This window comes from Coffea arabica, chromosome 9e (genome assembly GCF_036785885.1).
Source record: "Coffea arabica cultivar ET-39 chromosome 9e, Coffea Arabica ET-39 HiFi, whole genome shotgun sequence".
Taxonomy (NCBI): Eukaryota; Viridiplantae; Streptophyta; class Magnoliopsida; order Gentianales; family Rubiaceae; genus Coffea; species Coffea arabica.
Window position 1 is genome coordinate 41,045,409 of NC_092327.1, and position 20,033 is coordinate 41,065,441.

At 37.9% G+C, this 20,033-nt stretch overlaps 3 protein-coding genes across 10 annotated transcripts; 1 reads left to right on the forward strand and 2 right to left on the reverse strand.

Annotated features, from left to right (window-relative positions):
* The first annotated feature begins 129 nt into the window (after positions 1–129).
* LOC113709534 (protein NLP2-like) lies at positions 130–6,072 on the forward strand. Of its 4 annotated transcripts, XM_027232321.2 has the most exons (6): positions 130–540; positions 1,371–1,737; positions 1,825–2,513; positions 2,970–3,017; positions 3,103–4,120; positions 4,908–6,072. In XM_027232321.2, the coding sequence occupies exons 2-6, from the start codon at positions 1,602–1,604 to the stop codon at positions 5,792–5,794; spliced, it is 2,778 nt and encodes a 925-aa protein (XP_027088122.2). In that variant the 5' UTR covers positions 130–540; positions 1,371–1,601; the 3' UTR covers positions 5,795–6,072. The 4 variants fall into 4 exon arrangements, with proteins under 4 accessions (XP_027088122.2, XP_071922434.1, XP_071922435.1 ...); XM_072066333.1 differs by having other exon boundaries at positions 1,371–2,513; XM_072066334.1 differs by lacking the exon at positions 130–540 and adding an exon at positions 621–773 and having other exon boundaries at positions 1,371–2,513.
* Positions 6,073–6,179: 107 nt separating this feature from the next.
* Positions 6,180–8,611, reverse strand: LOC113709536 (thioredoxin-like 1-1, chloroplastic). Its single transcript, XM_027232323.2, has 4 exons — positions 7,940–8,611; positions 7,322–7,510; positions 6,952–7,116; positions 6,180–6,856 (listed from the first exon to the last, which is right to left on the reverse strand). Exons 1-4 carry the CDS (start codon positions 8,222–8,224, stop codon positions 6,530–6,532), a joined length of 966 nt encoding a protein of 321 aa, XP_027088124.1. The 5' UTR covers positions 8,225–8,611; the 3' UTR covers positions 6,180–6,529.
* Positions 8,612–13,855: 5,244 nt separating this feature from the next.
* Positions 13,856–19,376, reverse strand: LOC140004039 (probable galacturonosyltransferase 3). Of its 5 annotated transcripts, none has more exons than XM_072065854.1 (9): positions 19,030–19,376; positions 18,423–18,475; positions 18,216–18,276; positions 16,429–16,470; positions 16,218–16,352; positions 15,974–16,108; positions 15,561–15,895; positions 14,529–15,474; positions 13,856–14,323 (listed from the first exon to the last, which is right to left on the reverse strand). In XM_072065854.1, the coding sequence occupies exons 1-9, from the start codon at positions 19,069–19,071 to the stop codon at positions 14,045–14,047; spliced, it is 2,028 nt and encodes a 675-aa protein (XP_071921955.1). In that variant the 5' UTR covers positions 19,072–19,376; the 3' UTR covers positions 13,856–14,044. The 5 variants fall into 5 exon arrangements, with proteins under 5 accessions (XP_071921955.1, XP_071921958.1, XP_071921959.1 ...); XM_072065857.1 differs by having other exon boundaries at positions 16,429–16,478; positions 19,030–19,053; XM_072065858.1 differs by lacking the exon at positions 19,030–19,376 and adding an exon at positions 17,809–17,889 and having other exon boundaries at positions 18,423–18,481.
* Positions 19,377–20,033: the final 657 nt, after the last annotated feature.

Below are 20,033 nucleotides of genomic sequence, written 5' to 3' on the forward strand. Positions count from 1 at the left end.
TGAGGAGGACCCATAATGATAACACAGAGAGAGGCACATTAAAAATTGATGACACTTTTGAGGGTTTTTTTTTTTTAAAGGTGGGTGGAAGGGAGGGGTGCGGGGTGGTGTTCCCATCACAGCAAGAATAAAGCTAATTCCCCCCCAGAGAACCCAGGCCCCCACCCACTCTTGTTGGTTGTAGCTGCTCCCTCCCCCAGAAGGCTGTTGGGCTGATGACGGCTGCATGTAGTCTCATAAACCAAGACATCCTCTCTACCTTATTTCACGACCCCAAAAGGATTGTGTACTGTATTCATATCCTCCCCCTTACATCCAACAAACCTAAGCTAGCAAGTCCCACGTACCACCCTTCCTTCTTCCTTTGCATGTCTCTCTACATATATGGTTTTTTTTTTCGTTCTATTTTTTTTTGATAACGTAAACCCACTTTACCAAACTTTTTCTAGTTGCTAAAGAATCACAGTACAGTACAGTACAGCAGAACATGCCTTCTGCAGCTGCTCAACACAGTACCAACGAATCTTCTCCTGTCTGTCTGTGAGTCACTTGTTTCTTCTTCCTTTAGTTTTTTTTCTTCTGTTGGAGTGATTGCTCCTTATTCTGATTATATGAAATCAAGACGGCGTGAATTTTTTTTTCCCTATTTTAACAGATGGGACTTTTTGTACTTTACTTTTTCTTGTGGATGGTATCATTCTTATAATCTTCAGAGTCATGGAGCCGTCGTTTCTGACATCATTCCGGAACTTCTGACTGTAGCTTGAATTTAGGTCGTGTTGCTTTTCAGTTTTCACAATCGAAAGTGAACGTATTTTGTTTTGTATGCCCCATGCGCACTAGGTCGGGACACGGAGTGTGTAGTGGTGCATCCATCTAGTCTGGTTGGTTCTGTCCTTCCTACACGGCCGGTTGGGCTTCCCCCCTTTCCCGTAGTACAGTAGTAGTTAGTGGTTATTACAGTTGGCCTTTGTACAGCAAAAAATAAAAATAAAGTTAATAAAAAAAAGAGTGTGTTTGACTTTCCTGACGACAATCTAGGTGGATACAGAGATATATAGCTTCCTCAACTCAAGGTTGGAGTCAGTCCTCTTTCAGTATCCTAGTCTTAGGCGTCACCACAATTCTCTGTTCCAGTAAAGTGTGAAAGATCCCTCTTTTTCTTTTAGAACTTTTCCCTTTGGGTTGTTTCTGCGATTGTCGAATAGCGGAGTTGGTGTTTCTTGACGTCTTTGAGTAGGCAGTCACTCTGTAGTATGTAATTTAGAGCTTTACTGTTTTGATATTTCGGGGAGTATGATCACTCTTTGGTGAAATTCTGTTTGCTGCTGCTGTTTCTGTTGTTCTCTGAAATGCATTTGTAATTGCAGTTGATCAGTGATACCTACAAAATATATTGACGACGTTGGTTGGGGCCACTCTGGCTGATTGAGTTTTGGAAGACTGTCGAAACCAATCCATCCTGGGAGTCCCTCTTCTTGTTTTTCCCATATTCACGCTGCTACTCGTCTACTTTGGTCCTTGATCTGTTTGCATTTTTTATGATTCATTAGGACTTGTGTGTGTGAAAATGGAGGTCTAAGAGAACATTCCAGGCCATTATGGGAGATGGGGCCTTCACAGCTAATGACTCGGGAACACTTTCTGACAATGTCCTGGACTTCGATCTCATGGATGAACTCTTGTTTGATGGTTTCTGGTTAGAATCTACACGGGAGTCCAACTTTTGGGAGCCTGGTCCGTCTACTACCGGTGCTTTAGATTCCCCTCTATACTATTCCCTTACTCCAGAGATTAACATAGCCCATTTTAATTCGAACCTAGATCAGGCAAGCATTTCAGAAGAAGCAAAAACGACTGATTTTGTTGACCATAAGGCTCTCGATCGTACCCAAATGGATGAATTTGGGACAAGACACCGGGAGAACCTTGACGCTGCTCTTCATTCTGCATCTTCAGGACAACCTGAAGGCTTTTTGGTAGAAGGGAGCGACATGAACAGAAGATTATGGGTTGGACCAACTGGAGATCCAACTCCAAATACCTCGGTGAGAAAGAGACTAGTGCAGGCTATTGAATACCTGAGGAAATCCACTTCTGATAAGGATGCTCTGATTCAACTTTGGGTGCCTGTAAAAAGAGGAGGCGGACGTGTTCTTTCAACTAAAAATCAACCATTCTCCCTCGATCCAAATTGCAGAAGTCTTGCAGAATACAGACACATCTCCAGAAACTATCAATTTGCCGCTGAGGAGGACTCCAAGGAGCTTGTTGGATTGCCTGGCCGTGTCTTCTTGAAGAAGTTGCCCGAGTGGACTCCTGATGTTCGTTTTTTCATGGGAGAAGAGTATCCACGTGTTAATCATGCCCAGCAGTACAATGTTAGAGGGTGTCTTGCTCTTCCTGTTTTTCAAAGAGGAAGTGGAACTTGCTTAGGTGTTGTTGAAATTGTCTCAACAGCTCAGAAAGTTAATTATCGCCCTGAACTTGAAAACGTTTGCAAAGCTCTTGAGGTTCATTCATGTCCTGATTCATTTTAATTGTTCTATGATTATGAAAAAAAAAAAAGCAGTTACTTTCTCCCACAGACTGTTGCGAGTTAAAAACAGAGACTTAATTTGTTCAAGTGTCATTGGATTTAAGATGAAATGCTGACTTTAGGATCTTGGTCCATCTTCAGTGGCATGATATGATAAGTTTTCAAGGTGCGGCATTTTGCTCGACCTGTTGGTCACAGCCCTGTATCTAATTGCACTTATTGTAGCCTATACATTGTATGTTATCAGCTTTTAGATGTTTGTTTAGTTTGACATATATCATGAAACATCAACTGCCCCCTCAGATTTTGGACTAACATTTTAAATCCTAGTCTATGCAGTTGTAGTGTTAACTCAACTTCATTTCTCCCAAATGCATCATTTTTTTTTTTGTCCTTTCTTTGGTTTCTGAGCAATAATTCATTCTTTCAGGCTGTCGATTTAAGCAGCTCAATTATCTCAACTTCTCCCAACATGAAGGTACGCACGAGAATGTTGTAGTACCTAAAAAATGAAATTTGCAATTGGAAGTTCATTCCTGATATCACATGTATGCTTTTGTCAGGATTGTGACGAGTCCTACCAACTAGCTTTAGTAGATATCCGATCTGTGTTGAAATATGTCTGTGACATGAATAAATTGCCGCTGGCTCAGACTTGGGCCTCTTGTAGCTGGCAAGGCAAAGGCGGGTGCAGGCACTCCGAAGAGAACTATGTGCGTTGTGTTTCTACCGTTGACTCTGCTTGCTATGTGCGTGATCCACAAGTTATGGACTTCCATGCGGCTTGCTCCGAGCACCACTTGCTTAAAGCCGAAGGTTTGCCAGGGGGAGCATTCATGACAGATCAACCATGTTTTGCTACTGATATCACAGCCTTCAGCAAGACAGATTACCCTCTTTCTCACCATGCCAAAATATTTGGAATGCGTGCTGCTGTAGCGATACGCGTTCAGAGTATTTACACTAAATCTGCTGACTTTGTTTTGGAGTTCTTTCTACCGCTTGATTGCACAGATGCTGAGGACCAGAAGCAGATGTTGAACTCAATATTTTCTGCATTACAACAGATTTGCCACTGTTTGCATGTCATCGCAGACCAAAAGGTAAGAGAAGAAACAACCATTCCTGATGATGAAAAGCCAAGCTCTTCTGTCAGTAAATCAGTAAAAGAGAAGACTTTAGGTTTTGTATCACCCGCTAAGGAATTATCTCTAAGCACTTCCTCCTGGGTTGCACCCGCACTAGACAACTCAGGGACGGCCAAAGATGTAGCTTTCTCTCTGGATAATCACCAGGAGGATCCAGAAGAAGAGTGCAAGTTGACAACCCAGTGGGACAACAATAAGGCGGAGCTACATCATACGCCTACATCCCCCAAGCTCATCCAAATTCAGCAACGTTCTGGATCGAAAGGAAATGTTGTGGGTAGTGAAGATGTTTCTGCAGTTGGGGTTCATAACTCAATGGGTGACAGAAGCACAGGTCAAAGAAGAAGGACGAAGACTGAGAAGAGTATCAGCTTGCAAGATCTAAGACAGTACTTTTCTGGTAGCCTGAAAGATGCTGCGAAGAGTATTGGAGGTACGAAACACTTTCACTTGGAAAAAATATATATACATCACCAGATCCAATTTATACAAGACTTTCCATACCTTGAGAGGTTTATATGCAAGTTTCAGCTTTCAAAAATCCAGAATTTCTTGGTATGGATTTCCTTTGATGTATAGTTGATTATTATCTGCTAAGCATAAGTTGACATTTAATAACTGGAGTCTAAAACTTAACATAGGAGTGATGTATTTATAAAATGCCCGACAGCAAGTATAATTCTTTCAAATCTGAAGATAACAAAAACCCAAGCGTGAGAGGGCCTCAAGGTACCGAACTGGAGTGCTAATTTTGTTCACTTCACTACAATACGAGTGAATGCATAATAATATAGTCAAATTTTCTTTCTTGAAGAGGTTGAATAGTAATAACATAGTCAGAAAACTTGGTAGACGTATAGTTATTTGGCTTTATCTGGTATAGAGTTGAAAAGCCTGTGCAGTTTTGATTGGTGGGTTATGACTTGTAGGTTTACGTACATAAACTATTCCACTTTAAATCTGGTTCTAAGGGTCTGCTCTGGAAATTTGGGGATGGCACTTGACTTCTGCTGATAGGCTAAAATTGTCGTCAATCCAATTCGAAGAGATTCTTTGTTTCATCATGATTTTGACATTGCTATGCAGTTTCACGTTCATAATTTTGACCACTTCCCTGATCACGAAAGCAGAACTCTCTAGCTTAATCTATGCCATTAATTTCCTGCAATACCAGATGGTATAGCTTGCTGAAAAAGAAATTCAATTTGTCGATCTTGCAGTATGTCCCACAACATTAAAAAGAATATGCAGGCAACACGGAATCACTAGGTGGCCTTCTCGAAAGATAAAGAAGGTTGGCCACTCGTTAAGAAAGCTCCAACTTGTGATCGATTCAGTCCAGTGTGCCGATGGCGCTATTCGACTGAGTTCTTTCTATACCAACTTCCCTGAACTGAATTCTGCAAATTTACCAACTCCAAGTAACTTGTCCATGCCACAAGGGAGCGATCATTTGCAGGAACTGACCACTCAACCTGAGGGTTGCATCTTAAGCCCTGAAACTACTGCTTCAAAATCACCTTCTTCTTCTGGTAGTCATAGCTCCAGTTCAAGTTTTTGTTATTCCACTGGGCCAATGCAGTCTCTTCCTGTCCACGTGCCCAGTGCTCAAGATGCTTCATCTGCAGAAGAGTGCAGAGCAGCACTGAAGAAAACATGCAGTGATGCAGAGTTGCATGATTTGGTTAAAAGAGAAGAAACCAAGCTTCTAGGGAGATCTCAAAGCCAAAAGATTTTCATTGATGATGCTTCTCCTGATACTCTGCCTTCCTTGCCACAGACTAGCAGCCAGATATTACAGAGTGGAAGCTTGTTTAGGGTAAAAGTAAATTTCGGGGAAGAAAAGGTTCGGTTTAGTCTACAGCCTCGTTGGGGTTTTGCAGATTTATTGAAAGAAGTACGGAGGCGCTTTAGCATAGACGATCTCATTGAGATTGATCTTAAATATTTGGATGATGACAATGAATGGGTGCTTTTGACATGTGATGCTGATCTTGAAGAATGTATAGACATACACAAATCCTCTAAAAGCACCGTGATCAGACTGTCCATCCACCAGGGCCGTCATTTTAATGTTGGAAGCACATCTGGTAGCCATGGCTCATGATAAAAATGGAAGCAGTCCAGAGTTCAATTGCTTGACACAGGTTGAACACCACACCGCTGGTGTTTGCTGATAGCAGAACAGTGAAGTTGCGACCTGTGGTTGCAGACTGAACTCTTGATGAAGGATACATGAGAGGTTGAAATGCGTTTCATTGAAAAGATATTCTTGCTGAAATCTCAAAGCGACCAATTTTAACGCTTTGCCAATGTGAGATCAGCATATTTGTGTCGTTAATCCTTGGCATTCAACTGATATGAGATGCTGCTACCCTTGTCCCATCCCCTTGTTACTGCAGCTCCACTAGCAATCTCAATGCGCATTTTTTTTTTTTTTTTGGGTGCAAATAGTATTGTGCTTGCGAAATCAGATATCCTTGGAGAACCGATGAAACACAAAAGGGATATTTACAATATTTTTAACCCTGCTTATCTTCTTATATTCAACACGAGTACATGGTATGGTTCCAAATAGAATTCTCTTTCTGATGCACACAACAACACATGGACTTCCCTCGGGCCAAAAAAGCGGAAGTCCAAACGATCCCGAGTCCTCGCGCAGTCCCTATCGCCTTGCCAGCTTGGATCCAAAACACTCGAGCAGCAAAGCTTACAACTCTCCGGGGAATATATACACAATACAACTATCATTCGTATATGCAACTATCTTGTCAACCTTGCCAACTTACAGGGAAAACTGTACAAGAATCGATATGGTAATCGGGGACTACTATAGACGTCAACCGGTTGATCTTCCTTTGGAGATTAAAGTCCTCTTCTCAGGGTCTCGTTCCATCTTTTGTTGTGCGGCGAATGGAAGCGGCAGAGGAAGCGGAAGAGGGAGAGGACGTTCAGAGTCTGCACCAGGTGTGGCCACTGCTTTTTCTGTAATGATCTTCTCTTGTTCAGAAGCAACTACAGATGGCTGTGGCTTAGGTGCGTAGTTAAAGGAGAGATCTTTGTTAGCCGCGAGTGCGAGGAGCTCCTTCTCCTCCAGGCCCTTTGTTGGCTCCAGGCTGCAAAAATCTGCGCCATACTTGGCCAACGCGTCTTTGAATTTTTTGATCTGTTATGTTATGAATGTAGTAAATTAGCCAGATACTACATGTTTATCTCTAAGAAAAAAATATTGGTTCCATGACTACTGAGAAACTAACTAACCGTGGCATTGGTACAACTGAAGCTGCAGAGACGTCCATGAGCACCCCTGTAGAAACGAAAGAAGGGCAGGACGTGGACGTTAAGAGCGTAGCACATAGACTTGTGCTCCTCATAATTCACCTGAAGGAACAGCACATCCGGATTCATCTCTGCCAATTGGCATATCTGCAATATACCCCCCAAGCACAACAGAAAGGAAGATATTACTACTTTTCCCAAAGACCCAAAAAATAAAAAGAAACGAGAAAAGAAGTCCCTTTCTTTGTAATGCCATAAATAAGCCAGAGTCTTCTGATTACAATAGATTCAGGCCGCTTCCAGAAAGACAGATAAGAGGAGTAGTAAAAGTGTGAAAGTGTGAAATATCAACCTTGGGATGAAGGGCTTTGCAACCACCGCAACCAGGGGAAAAGAAATCAACAACCACTAGCTTGTCCCCAGAGCTTAAGAGAGAATCCACAAGGTGTTGGGCACCCATGACCTCTCTCATGTTAGGTTGGAGGCCTTTCTCCCACCATTTCTGAGCTTTCCCAATAATTCCGCTGGACCTCGTCATGATCTGAGGAAGGTATAGTAAATACTAGGTAAAATTGTTGCAATCAGAAACCCAAATAAAAATATGCTCCATTTCACAATGAGAGGCCTAGCATTATTAGTACAAGTAGTTTAATTGAGGATATTGATGTGATGATATACTACCACTTACTGCTTTACTCGAACATTACAAGAAAAAATTACTCCACTAACTAACTATATGTAGTATAACAACATCTTAATACGAACTACGATGGTAAAATGAAAAACCAGTGGTAACAGTACTAGTGAAGAAAAACGAAATCCTAAATCCTCAGCTATAAAATACTAATACTACTACTTTTATTTGATAATTATAAAGATAATAGTGGGATAGGAGCCGGAGGAGGTAAGGCAGGAAGAATGTGGAGCGGGAATTGAATTGAAGAGGAAAGTAGTACGGGAGGTATCTGACCCGAGGAGGAGCAGAGGTATGAGAGGGGACGTGGCTTTTGGGTTGAGTAGACGGTAGTAGTTCCCCGCCAGAAGCAGAAGTGCAGCGGGAGGAGGAGCTGTTGTTGGTGGTGGTGGCGGTGAGAGGCCTAGATCGGAGCTTCAAGGACCGGGGGAAAGCCATGGAAGATGAAAAAGCAAGAGCAGCAGACGATGATGATTTAGTATCATCATTTCCAGCAGTAGCAGAGGGAAAACTACTCAAACGTCGTATTGGAGAAAAGCAACCGGCTGCTTCAGCCATCATTTGTTTGTTCCTGTAGTATAAATTTTTCTTTTTTCTTTTTTTTTTCGATCGATGGGTGAGGACTGAGGAGTGGGAGTCTATCACAATTACAGAGCACAACGGTACCTCTCACTAGACTAGATTGGAAGAAATGAAAGGAGCTGAATCTATCATCTCATCTCATCTCACCTGTATCTATGGAAGAGGAAGAGGAAGAAGAAGAGGTCCAAACCAGAAGTAGCTTTTCTTTTCTTTTCTTTTCTTTACAAATGGATGCTGCAGTTGGCGTTTCGGCCTTTTTTTCCGCTTTTTTTTTCTTTCTTTTTGGGGGGTTTGGATAATAAAGCGATTCTGGTCTTGACTTTGTGGTGGTAGGATCAAAGTGAAAGAAAAGGCACGCAACGAAAGACGCGGTGGCCCTGTCGTGTCCTGTCCCTGAGGTCTCTTCATATCCGCTCCCGTATCTCACTGGAGGATGATGCGATGCCACTGCTGGTTGTGTTTGGATTGCATTTCCCGTCATTTTTCATGAAAAAATTATTGTAGCGATTTGATATATGTGAGGGAAAAAGGTGATAGAGAAATATAATCACAGAAAACGACAATATTTTCTGACGAAAACAAGCAATCCAAACAAGGCTTTATTATTTCTTCTTTTTTTTTTGTGTTAGAAAATTTTCATTATGATCAGCAATAAATGTTTTTACAAATCAAACTATCATCATCTCAATTTATATATCATATCTAATTCATCATTATTTAACGGATTAACTTTTTATACACTGACAGTATAGCAGTGTAGTTCGTGCTGTATGATATAATCTAAATCTACTAGCGCAAAAAAAATGTATACGATGACAGTGGACAAAAAAATTATCCTTATTTAACACTATACTAGTGTATACTCATACTACAAGCTATTGCATTCACACAACTTTCTTATTCAATTCTGCCCCTTTTATTAAAAAAAAAAAACCCTTGCTAGAGTAGGTAGATGAATTATCAAGATGGAGGACTAAAGTGGTTCTCGCACTATGGATAGAGAATTATTTGAAAAACAAAAACACTTCTATGATATAAATGAAATAAATAATTAATTAAGAAAAATATTTTTAAAAAATTGATAGAAAACTGATGAGTTTATAATAATGAAATCAAACACTAATCTTTTTCCAAAAAAAAAAAAAAAAGAGAGCTTATCCAAACAATAATTTGTAAGGTTGAGGAAAGTGGTGGCAGTTAAGAGTTTCAAGAAATGGGACACGTAACTGAAACGGGAGTGGGGAAATGGGTCAACGACAATAATCGGAAAAATCCAAACTGCAAGAGTGCTGCTGACTGCTGAGTGGCTCCTCCTCTCTTTTGCCGGTCTCTGTTGGAGAAGGGAGATGCACATACGCTAATGTGATGGATATGCATCATATATGTGGCTCCCAGTCGCTGATATTTCTCTGTTTTTATTACTACTACGTGTCATTTTTTGAGTTCATCGGCAAAATGAGTTCATCGGCAAAAAAAAAAGTTAAAAATAAAAATCAAGAGATATTTCAGCGCTGATACATACAAACTTGCAAATTCCTAAAATCAAGCCTTAATTTATTTATATTATCAAACAAATGAAAAAAGTTTCTAGTATTTTTATTTATTTTATTATGTATAATCAACTAAACATTAAATACTCTAAATAATCTACTTATTTGTTAGGCTGTTATTAAAAATAATTAATTCTAAACTTTGAATGTATTAATTTAAACACTATATATGCACATCTAACGTGAATTTTGTTACGACGTTGACATTATAATCACTACTTTTACTTCTAATAATGAAAAATAATTCAAAAAAAAAGGTACAAATAAATAAAGAATAAGTTTGAGAAAGAAAAATAAAAATAATATGTAAATAATAATGGAAAAAGAGAAGAAAGTAGTTGATCACGGGAGAAAAATGATTAATATGTAAGCGACACTTTCGTCCTAAAGCATTAAGTAGGGGAACTAAAGAGTCTATTTATTGATTTCGGAGAGTAAATTGCTAGTAAAAAGAAAGCAGTATTTAGAAGGCTTTAATCCCATTTTTTTTATCATGTGAATAGAATAGAATACTTTACTAAATTCAAACACACCAAGTTTCCATTTTTATAATAACCGAGTCCAAACAAAAAATAAATAAAGGGGCTTTTAATCTTTCTCACCTAATAATAACAAATTATAAAGTGTGTAAATCATTCCTTGATTACTCTCTCATGACGAAAAAGAAGTAGTAGTCCCTAGTTTTGTTTCTGTATATGTTGAAAGGTTTTTCCTTTCCTTTTTTACTCTCTTTTTTTTTTTCTTTTTCTGGGGAGAAGAAAAAGAAAAAATGAAAATGAAAAAGAAATTAGCGTGTCAGAAGGTGAGCAGGGGGAGAAAATTATGGACTCGGGGCAGGGACGGTTGCAGGTGCAACCGTCCCTGTCAATTTTAGCTCATTTCAACTGCGCGTAACATTGGTTCAACTGCGCGTAACTTTTTTTTCACAGGATGTATTTTCACAACAGATAGTGGTGGACCCCACACTTGACGCGGATTTCGAGTTACATGGTGTTATTTCAGCCGCACAAAATTTTGAGGGCCAATTTTCAGCCGCACAAATTTTTAACCGTGCAGGGACGGTCATACTGATGACCGTCCCTGCCCCAAATCCGAAAATTATGGATGGACAAGAGTACTAATACTTGGTACAACATCTGTGGAATCCCCGATGGCTTTACCAGACGTACATCGAACTAAACAAGTGGATTAGATTCGATTGGATAAATTCCCCCATCCCATCCCAGGTGCTGCCAAGTGCCACTAACCACCTCTCGACAGTCGACACTCTTCTAACTGTCTGCCTTTGCAGATTCTACTGGTACATGGTGTGGACAGACAATGAAATAATGGGGTGAACGTACGCTGACACGAATGTTTCCTAGTGAGTTGGAAGTGTCCAAAGAAGAATGGATATTTTCTGAGTTGTCTCGCCACCTCAACGTTACGTTCTCTCACAGCTTTAACTATCATACAAGAAGAAAGTGGAGCTACGTAACAATTTTAATGATTATCAAGTGGCTCCCTTCGTTTCCAGCATATTTCTCTTTTGAAAAAATTTATCTTCTTTTTTTTTTTTTCTTTTTTTGTTTGCTTTCTTTTTTTTTTAATCTTATTTTCTTTCTCCATTTTGACTAAAGACAATTAAACAAACGCCCTATGTGCACTAGTACTTCCTTTTTTTTTTTTTACTTCATCCTAACCATTTACTCTGCTTTTTTCTCTATTGCATTAATTGATGTATTTTGTTTCAATTTTATCCATAATTAACTTGGCCACCACTATAGTTTTAAAATTTGGTGGGACAAGGGTTCAAATCTTGTCTTCCACCACTTGTCACTTTAAAAGGCTTAAATTCATACGGATGCATAGTGCACCCATCTAATCCGATAGTAGTTTATTCCCCGTTGATTCCTCAATAGATCCAGTTGAACACTCCCTTAAAATAAGTTAGAGTAAGAGTAGGAGTAGGTGTAGAGTAGACAGGTGACAATTGACAAAAAAGAAAAAACTAAATGAATCATTCATTGTAAGAGATCAATGATGTTTGATATTTCTTTTCTTACTTAGTCCAAAAATCATCATTAATGATTTTCTGCTTTTATTGACTCTCACAAGTACCTATCTCTGGTACCTATTATATAAGAAGAAAGTGGAGTCACGTAGGAATTCCAACGATAGCTAAGAAGTTCACTCTTATTTTGACACGTAACACATTCCTTTTTTGAGAAAACTATTTTCATTTTTTCATTTTTCTTTTTTTTATTCACCTTATTTCCTTTCTTCTTTTTGGCTAAAGACAACTAAACAAGACCTCACCTATAGTGCAGCTTTTTTCTTTTTTTTCTTTCATTTTATTGTTTATTTTGCTTTTTTTTCTCTATTGAATTAGTTGATGCATTTTCTTTCAATTGTATCCATACTTAACCAAATGAATGGTTTTGTTGCAAGAGATCAAGGATGGGTTTGATATTTCCTAATAATCATGATTCATAATCTCCTACTTTTACTGTTTCTCTCTAGTATGTATTATTTATATTTATTTTTTGTAAAATTTTATTCTTTTTTTCACCGCTTTCTCCTTCATCTGGATTTCTTTTTCCCCCTAAAAGAGGCAAGTTAGAACTTGTATGTGATGTTGTGAATACTTTTTCCCCCTAAATCTAAAGAAACATTTTTTTTTAGTTTTCAAAAATTTTATTTATTCTGAAATTACTTTTTGGCCTTTTATTTTTGAAAAAAAAATTCTCTAAGGCTGACTAGAGGATGAGTGGTGATTACCTGAAGAATCTTTAGACTGACAATGAAAGAATTCTAACCACTTTTTCCCCCATAAAATAATAAATGTCATTGTACATATTCATTCCAATTTTAATTTTTTATTTATTAAAATTGTTATTTGATAATACGGTGATAATGCTAGCATGGAAGAGAAAGAATTTGACAAGTGAAGGTCCAAGATAAACGATGATCAAGAAGGAAATGGTGAGGCCTGTTGAATTAAAAATTAATCAAAGTTTCTTAATTTATGGACAGATAATTATATTTTGATATGTTGATTTATATAAGGTTTCTTAGTAGTGAAAAGTGCTTATTTACTAGCTAACGTGGATGATGTGTAAAATAATTGTTGGAGCCAGCAATTCAGGATGTGCAGAAAATTTTCCGTATCTCTTCATTTTGAATTACTAGTCGGTGTTCATGATAGGTAGTTTATTTTCATGGTTTTTAATTTTAGCAAATGATAGCTTATAAAATTAGATTTCAGAACATTTTGCTTAAACTGGTTCCGTATTACTTTGTACTCATACCCTATTTTATTGTCCCTAATGATAGATAATATAATTAGAGTTTGAGGTGATTCCTAGACGTGGAACTGGACATATTATTACTATTTGACTAAGGTGGTTGGTAATATTTTGTCAACTTAACTAGTTGAAATGATTGCAGTTGGTGGTAGAAGTCAGCATTGAAGCTTTCAACCTAGAGTGTTACTCAACAAAATATTATTAGAAAATTTAATTTTGATTAAGAAGACATTTTTGCAATCAAATAAATTGTTGGTTTCAAATTTGTACATGTAGATTTGAAAACATGGCAGTTCATATTTTTTATCTAAAATTGCTATTTGTATTTTAGAGCTGTTTGGTGAAATGGCGTTCTCACCTATTTGTAATGCTCACCTATTTGTAATGCTATTAGGCAAGATTTAAATAAATTGATTAACTTGCTTTTTCTTTCAAGTTTGTATGCTTTTTATTGATGTTAAAGATTGTGATGGGTCTTGATGGCTTTCTAAACTTTTTCTAATTATTAAAGTGCTAGAAAATTTATGATTGTTTTTTGTTTAGTTACAACTAAAACCATGCTGCTATTAAATCAACAATGCACTCATAATAGATTTGTTTTCTTTCTTCTTCTTTTTTTTTTTTGGTAACAATACTTATGCATAATATTGGTTAAAAAAAAAAAATCATTCATAGACGAAATTTCTTTTCACAGCAACTTTTAATTGTTTTGATAGTCAATTTTTATCCTATATTTCTATTCATTATGTACCCAAAAAATTTGTTGCTATGTATTCAACTAAACTACCTCTAGTATCAATAGAATCTGCGAACCCCCCGGGGGTTGATGGGGGAGGGGAGTTGCCAGTACAACCTTGAAAACTCTCTTTCCCTGTTACACTCAACCTGTGCTAATCCACCGGAAACAATCAGAAAACTACGGAAAATTTCCAGAATTAATGACGCAGAGACGCGAATATTCTTCACCGCTCGTCTACATTGCAAAGGCGAAGATAAGGATTATCAAACATTACATATGCAGACCAGTAAGACTTGTACTTGGCAATGGCAAGATCCAACCATGGCTTGTAGTTTCCGTTGTAATGCACCACGGCGGCATTCTCGATTGCCGTTTGGTTGAGGGCAGGATCATACCCCAGCCCCAACACATGCCAGCTCCTCTCAAGGGGATAGGTTAAGTTATAAAAGGTGATCAGCCCCGGCGGCAGCGTTCCAAGTTTCCAAAGAGTTCTCTCCTCATTCTGCAAATGACCAAAGGGATTTTCAAAATACAACAATAAATTATTATTTTTTTTTTACGACATTATACCACCACACGTACAATGTACGTACAATTTAAAGCAGCATATCCGTACACATTTTGCCACCAGACATAGAAACAACTTCCTTAATGTCATATTAATTAGAACTAGAAGCCTTAAACATCATCGTACGGTGGAGACTTACCATTTCCTGCCAGTGATGATATATTCCCGTAATGTTGCGCTTCCTCCAATCCTTCAAATCGAAAACATTCATACCAAAAGCCCAACCACAAGCGTTTGGATCGAAATTCTCAGATATCTTTGGATTAGAGAAGTTCAGGTATTTGTCGAATCTGTGAAAGCTCTCCTTGCAAGTCTCCACAGCGCCATTTACCCTCCCTTGCAGATCAACAGACCAAAGTGGTGTTAGATCCTTCTGAACCACAATATCATCATCCAGAAACAATATCTTATCCAGCTTCGGGTAAACCTCGGGAAGGTAAAATCGAAGGTGATTTAACATGGACAAGTATTTTGGATTTCTGTACTTGAGTTGATCTGCACCAGATGTGATAGAAGAGGCTTGATGTGCCTTGAAGTAATAATCTTTCATTTTAGCTGATTCAAGCTGACGTAAAACAGGGCAATAAGACGAGTTGAGCCACGTAAATTCATCTACATTCTCAACTTGGATCACTGCGCCAGCAGGAGGATTGACTAGAAACCACATTTTCATTGCCGCAAAGTTTAATTTATCAGTTACTATATGGAAAACATGCTTTTCAGGCTCCTTTGCATGCAGCACCGTTGAGTTTACGACCACAGATGTCGCAAGCACATTATCAGAAAAGATAGCATAATGGTATAAAGAAGGATCTTCAAGCTTTTCTTTGTCAGGGAAGTCCTTATCCTGATAACCATGCAAGTAGTAGTCTGTTGTCAGAAGCAACGGAATGCAATGCATAGGTCTGGTGACTGTTTTTGCAGCTAACTGTATAAGAAATGCACTTTTTTTCTTCTTTCCGTTTAGACTCCCTTCAGCTGACTGGAGCATGGCCCTCAACTTCCTTGCTATTGTTATACAATCATATAGCTGGTCCTTTGCTGTAGACAATATATGACCCATCTCTTTTGCTCTATCAAAAGCACTATGAAAGAAAAGAATTGAACACCATATCAACACCAAAGGCCTTCATTTCAACATTAGAAAAGCTTATAATGTTAGATGGCCTACCTTGGCTGAAGTTCAACATCAGATGTTGCCTCTCCAATTGCAAATTGACTTTCTCTAGAATGCTTGATGAGAGAATCATATAAAACCATCTCATTCTTAGCCTTTGCTATGGTTGCATAAGCTCTTGCCATTATGATCTGATCGCGCATTAGTTTCAGTGTAGAGTCAGAGTTAGGATTTTCATACTCCTTCCTCCATATACTGTATTTACCTTTGACAGTGTCGTCAAATTCTCTTGCTCGTTCAATGGCAGCTTCTTGCATTTTATCATCAGTCTCTTTATTTTGTTGGATCAGTTCTGCAGTCCGTCGTTCTCTCCTTTCTTGACGTAACATCTAAAGCACAAGAAGTTTGTCATCAAATTAGATGGGCTAAACCACCCAAAAGCAACAAAAGAAGACTTGAAACATCACCCGCCGCTTGAGCTTCATAGGATGCAGTGGAGATACTAACTGATGCTGTATTTCACTTCCATGGTAACGTCTTTCACCAGAATGTTGATCACTTTCGTTTAACAAAAGTTCAAGTTTGAGAGGATCACCTAACACCTGAATGCAATGCTAAATCAATGCTTGGGGTCCCAAAACTCACTGAAAGTTACATGCCAACCAGTTGAAGGACTAATTGGGAAGAATTAACATGTCCTTCGCTACATACCTTTGAACTTAAAGTATGACCATTTACACCACCAGGGTCTTTCCATACCCAGGAAGCAGACAGGTCTCTAGATTTCACACTCCACATTTTCATAGAACCAGAAAGGTCATTACATGTCACTATTATGTCAATATCCTGCACAACAATACTAAACAGCTCCATAATCTCAATCTCAATCTCATTGCCAACGAAAAAGCAAAAAGTTGATCACCTTTTCCTCCTGTTGACTAGCAGATTCTATTCGCCCTTGTTCCTGCAATCCTACCATTTATTCCATGTTAATGAATACGTAACACATGCTTCGATATAGGTTCTCTTAGACATTATGTCGCACAGTGGATGGGTAAGGTAATTATAAACATAATGCAAATGAAAAAATTTATAGTTTTGAGGTGTTGACAACTTCATAAAAGTAAAGATAGGATTTGTATCCTACTGCCGTTAATATCCTAAACTCATGTACCTATAACAGTTATTTAGTTCTAGCATGCTGTTTTCCCTCTCCCACGATGGCACTAGCATGTCAGTTCTCCCACACCTTCAATAACTAAATCCCTGAGCAATTTAAGGTTAAAACATGAAAGCTTCACTACCTTCAGTAAGAAATGATGCAATAAAATGCAAACTTTATAAGTTGGAAATAAACCAACTTCTAATAAATTGGCATTCATTCTTAAAACTGGACAAAAAGGAGTCAATACAATAACTTAGAATGAGATTGTATTTTTCTGGTTGTAATCTGTTTGCTCATTTTTCCTCTGGATGCTGGAATGTTACTGACCGAGTTTCAGTTAGGCAATTTATCTTCAAATTTAAAATTTGCAGATTATTGATGGAAAGAGATGCCTTTATAGTGCATGAGATCTCTGTGAAAAATAGACAATGAGATCTGCAGCCAGTTTGTCATCAATATAAGTTGCCTAAGTTTTGTATCTGCAGGACTGAATGTATTAATTCAACCCTTTTAGACAATAAAAGAATTGTCCAGGAAAAAATTACCACAACCAACTTCAGCTAATCTATATAACTGGCTCAAAGACAAAACTATCTGACAACACAAAGCCCTACATCCAAAGCTAGTCTAAGTCCACAGGCACACGAAACATCCTTTTGACTGCTGCCATTAAGCTTTTCAATGCAATTTCCCAAATAATGACAATCCAAGTCAGTAAAATACAACCAACAACAACACTACCCAAATAATGAACAAAGTTCTCGTCAAAGTCTACTGGTGGTTGTGAAAACAAGACTAAGAAGCCTTTCCAAGCACATCCAGTAAAAGGTTCTCATAGCTAGATAGCAGAGACAAGAATCACAGACTAGGTACATGACAACCTTTTCCTTAAAATAAAATTCAATAGCAAACAGGAATAAACATAACCACTTCTCAGGAAGCAAATAGTAAAAAGTTCTCACAGTTAGATAGCCTGAACTAAAAAAAAAGAAAAAAAGAAAAGAGAAAAGAGAAACAACAATATTAACCACCAAAATATACGATCAAAAAGAAGAAGGAAATATAAAAGAAAGAAAAGATGATTTGCTTCTCAAGTCCTAAACTAAAATATGGCATGAGATATCTACCAGAAATAACCTGAAATCAAGGCTAGTTTCCTTCCAGATCACCACCTCTTAGATTATTTTACCAACCCTGACAGCTAGGTATGCTTGGCAGCTACAATGGCCAAAAATATCAACCCAGCAATTGACTAGTTAAATCAGTGAAAGCTAATTAATTGCAGCAATAGTCATACAAGCAATGGGGGATCATTTTAATGGAGATTGCAGAGAATATAGAGGAGTCCAAGTACAACGAGAAAGGAGGAAAATAGAAATCACTTGTTCTTGGCAGATAATCTAGCCTACAACACTAGACATGATACCAACAATAATGATAACTAGGTGGTCTTGCATTTTAGACAAAAAGCATAAGTAAGTAATGGCTATATTTGATGGGATAGAAGCAGCGAGATATATATATTGAACGGGAATGAAACTTACCCCCGTGTCAACACACTGCGGGCAATCATTAAGCTGGGAAAAATGTCTGCTCTCTCTATCACTGCAGAGGAGGAGAGAAAGAATGAAAAGGAATAATCCAAACCCAAACAGCAGCACTTGCAAACTTTTATGACCCTTTACAACTTGGAACTGAGCGAAAGCCAGCACAAAAAGATAGAAATAAATAACTACGTGTGGAAATCTTACAATGTGAACAAGTTTGAAGCTTGTGCTTTAACTAGGAGAGCATGTACGATGACCTGCATTAGAGTTCGGTCCAAAAATATCAGCAACCAAGGGGTAAACGTAACAGGAACATGTGTTAGTGGAAAGTAGCCAAAGAAGAGAACCCATAAGAAAACAAGATCCAAAAAGAAGGGATTAAAATTTCTTCAACAGATAAGAAAAAATGGAAAGCACTATCACCAGGTGAAGACATCTGTCATACAAGCCAACCGGTATTTTAGGAGTTGCAAATACTTTTGCAGCTGGGAAAGGATAAAGAAACCTTTGAAAAGATAAGGGAATACGGAATCTACCTAGACCTAGAATATTTTCTTGATAAGAAAAAGCAAAAAAAATAAATAAATTAAATAAATAAACAGATGGATAGAAGAATTGGTGTCAAAATTAAAGTTGGAATACCAGAGAGAAACCCCAAATTGCTTAAATAATTGCTGTTATGTATGTAACAAGAAGTAATTTTTAAGAGAAAAACAAGAAAAGAAGAATTCAAGGTGGAGGATGATGAAGTTTAGACAGAACAAAACTGCAGAAGAAGCGAGAGAATGGGAAAGAATAGTGGTGAGATTACCGGGAAGTAGAATAGGATGATGGAAAGCAGAGATGCAGACATGGATAATCAATCTTGTTATACTGAGACCACAAGCAGCAGGTGCAGAGGCAGGGAAAAACCAAAACTACCAATCCCCCTCTCAGATCGTCAAGACATGCCACCAAAATTGCAGAACAAATGGAAGTGATGGTACTAATCTAATCTGATCTCTATGTATGTATCTCTCCCTGACGGTGACAGAAGAAGAAGATCCAGCACACACCCGAACCCAGGACGAGGATTGTACTATTTGTGATTGTGACACACACTCTACTTCTTCTAGCGGGATTCGAACCTCCGACTGCTGTTGTGCTTCGACAGAGTGTGGTAGTTTTTTTTTTTTTTTTTAAATTACAAAATGAATTAGTACACCGTGCACCGCAGCACCGTACTCGTTGCTCTCACAAATCATACATTGTTCATTTGCTGTTCATTTCTAGATCTTAAATTATTTATTTACTACTGCAAGATGGAGAAAGTTAAAATCCAAAATGTATTTTTGTCGAATCTGGTTAAACAGTAGTGTGTCTTTTGCAAAATCTAAATTAACTGAGAACTAAAGACATAAAGATTAAAGAAGAAAAAAATGTCTCTCACATTTTACAACATGAATTTTTTCATCCTTCATTTTTAAAATAGTAATTTTACGTCCCTTAAAAAATCAAGTCGGTAACATTTGCTCTCAATCTAGATTTTTTACCATTTTCTTTTCCTAAATTTATCACATTACCCATACATAGTCATTTTTTTTCAGAGCAAAAATGTTATATCTCATTTATAGTTAAATAAATGACTCGATTCAAATTCATTTTTACTCCTACAAATAGGATCTTACCTGAACCATGTGCTTTTTTTTTTTTACCCACACTAAAACGGTGAGATCTCACTTAACCCATATTCATTTTTGTCACTAAAAAAGTGAGACTTTATTTTATTTTTGTATATAAAAAATGATTGCATGCGAGCTTGAGTGCAGGTTAGGG

Coding starts and splice junctions, on each gene's coding strand:
- LOC113709534 (XM_072066333.1), top strand. CDS start 1,602: ATGGGAGATGGGGCCTTCACAGCTAATGACTCGGGAACACTTTCTGAC. Junction 2,514..2,969: donor ACGTTTGCAAAGCTCTTGAG/GTTCATTCATGT, acceptor TCATTCTTTCAG/GCTGTCGATTTAAGCAGCTC. Junction 3,018..3,102: donor CAACTTCTCCCAACATGAAG/GTACGCACGAGA, acceptor TGCTTTTGTCAG/GATTGTGACGAGTCCTACCA.
- LOC113709536 (XM_027232323.2), bottom strand. CDS start 8,224: ATGATGGCTGAAGCAGCCGGTTGCTTTTCTCCAATACGACGTTTGAGT. Junction 7,511..7,939: donor ATACCTCTGCTCCTCCTCGG/GTCAGATACCTC, acceptor TACCTTCCTCAG/ATCATGACGAGGTCCAGCGG. Junction 6,857..6,951: donor TCAGTTGTACCAATGCCACG/GTTAGTTAGTTT, acceptor ATAACATAACAG/ATCAAAAAATTCAAAGACGC.
- LOC140004039 (XM_072065854.1), bottom strand. CDS start 19,071: ATGTCTGCATCTCTGCTTTCCATCATCCTATTCTACTTCCCG. Junction 16,471..18,215: donor CGCAGTGTGTTGACACGGGG/GTAAGTTTCATT, acceptor GTAGGATTGCAG/GAACAAGGGCGAATAGAATC. Junction 15,475..15,560: donor GATGTTGAACTTCAGCCAAG/GTAGGCCATCTA, acceptor TTTCTTTCATAG/TGCTTTTGATAGAGCAAAAG.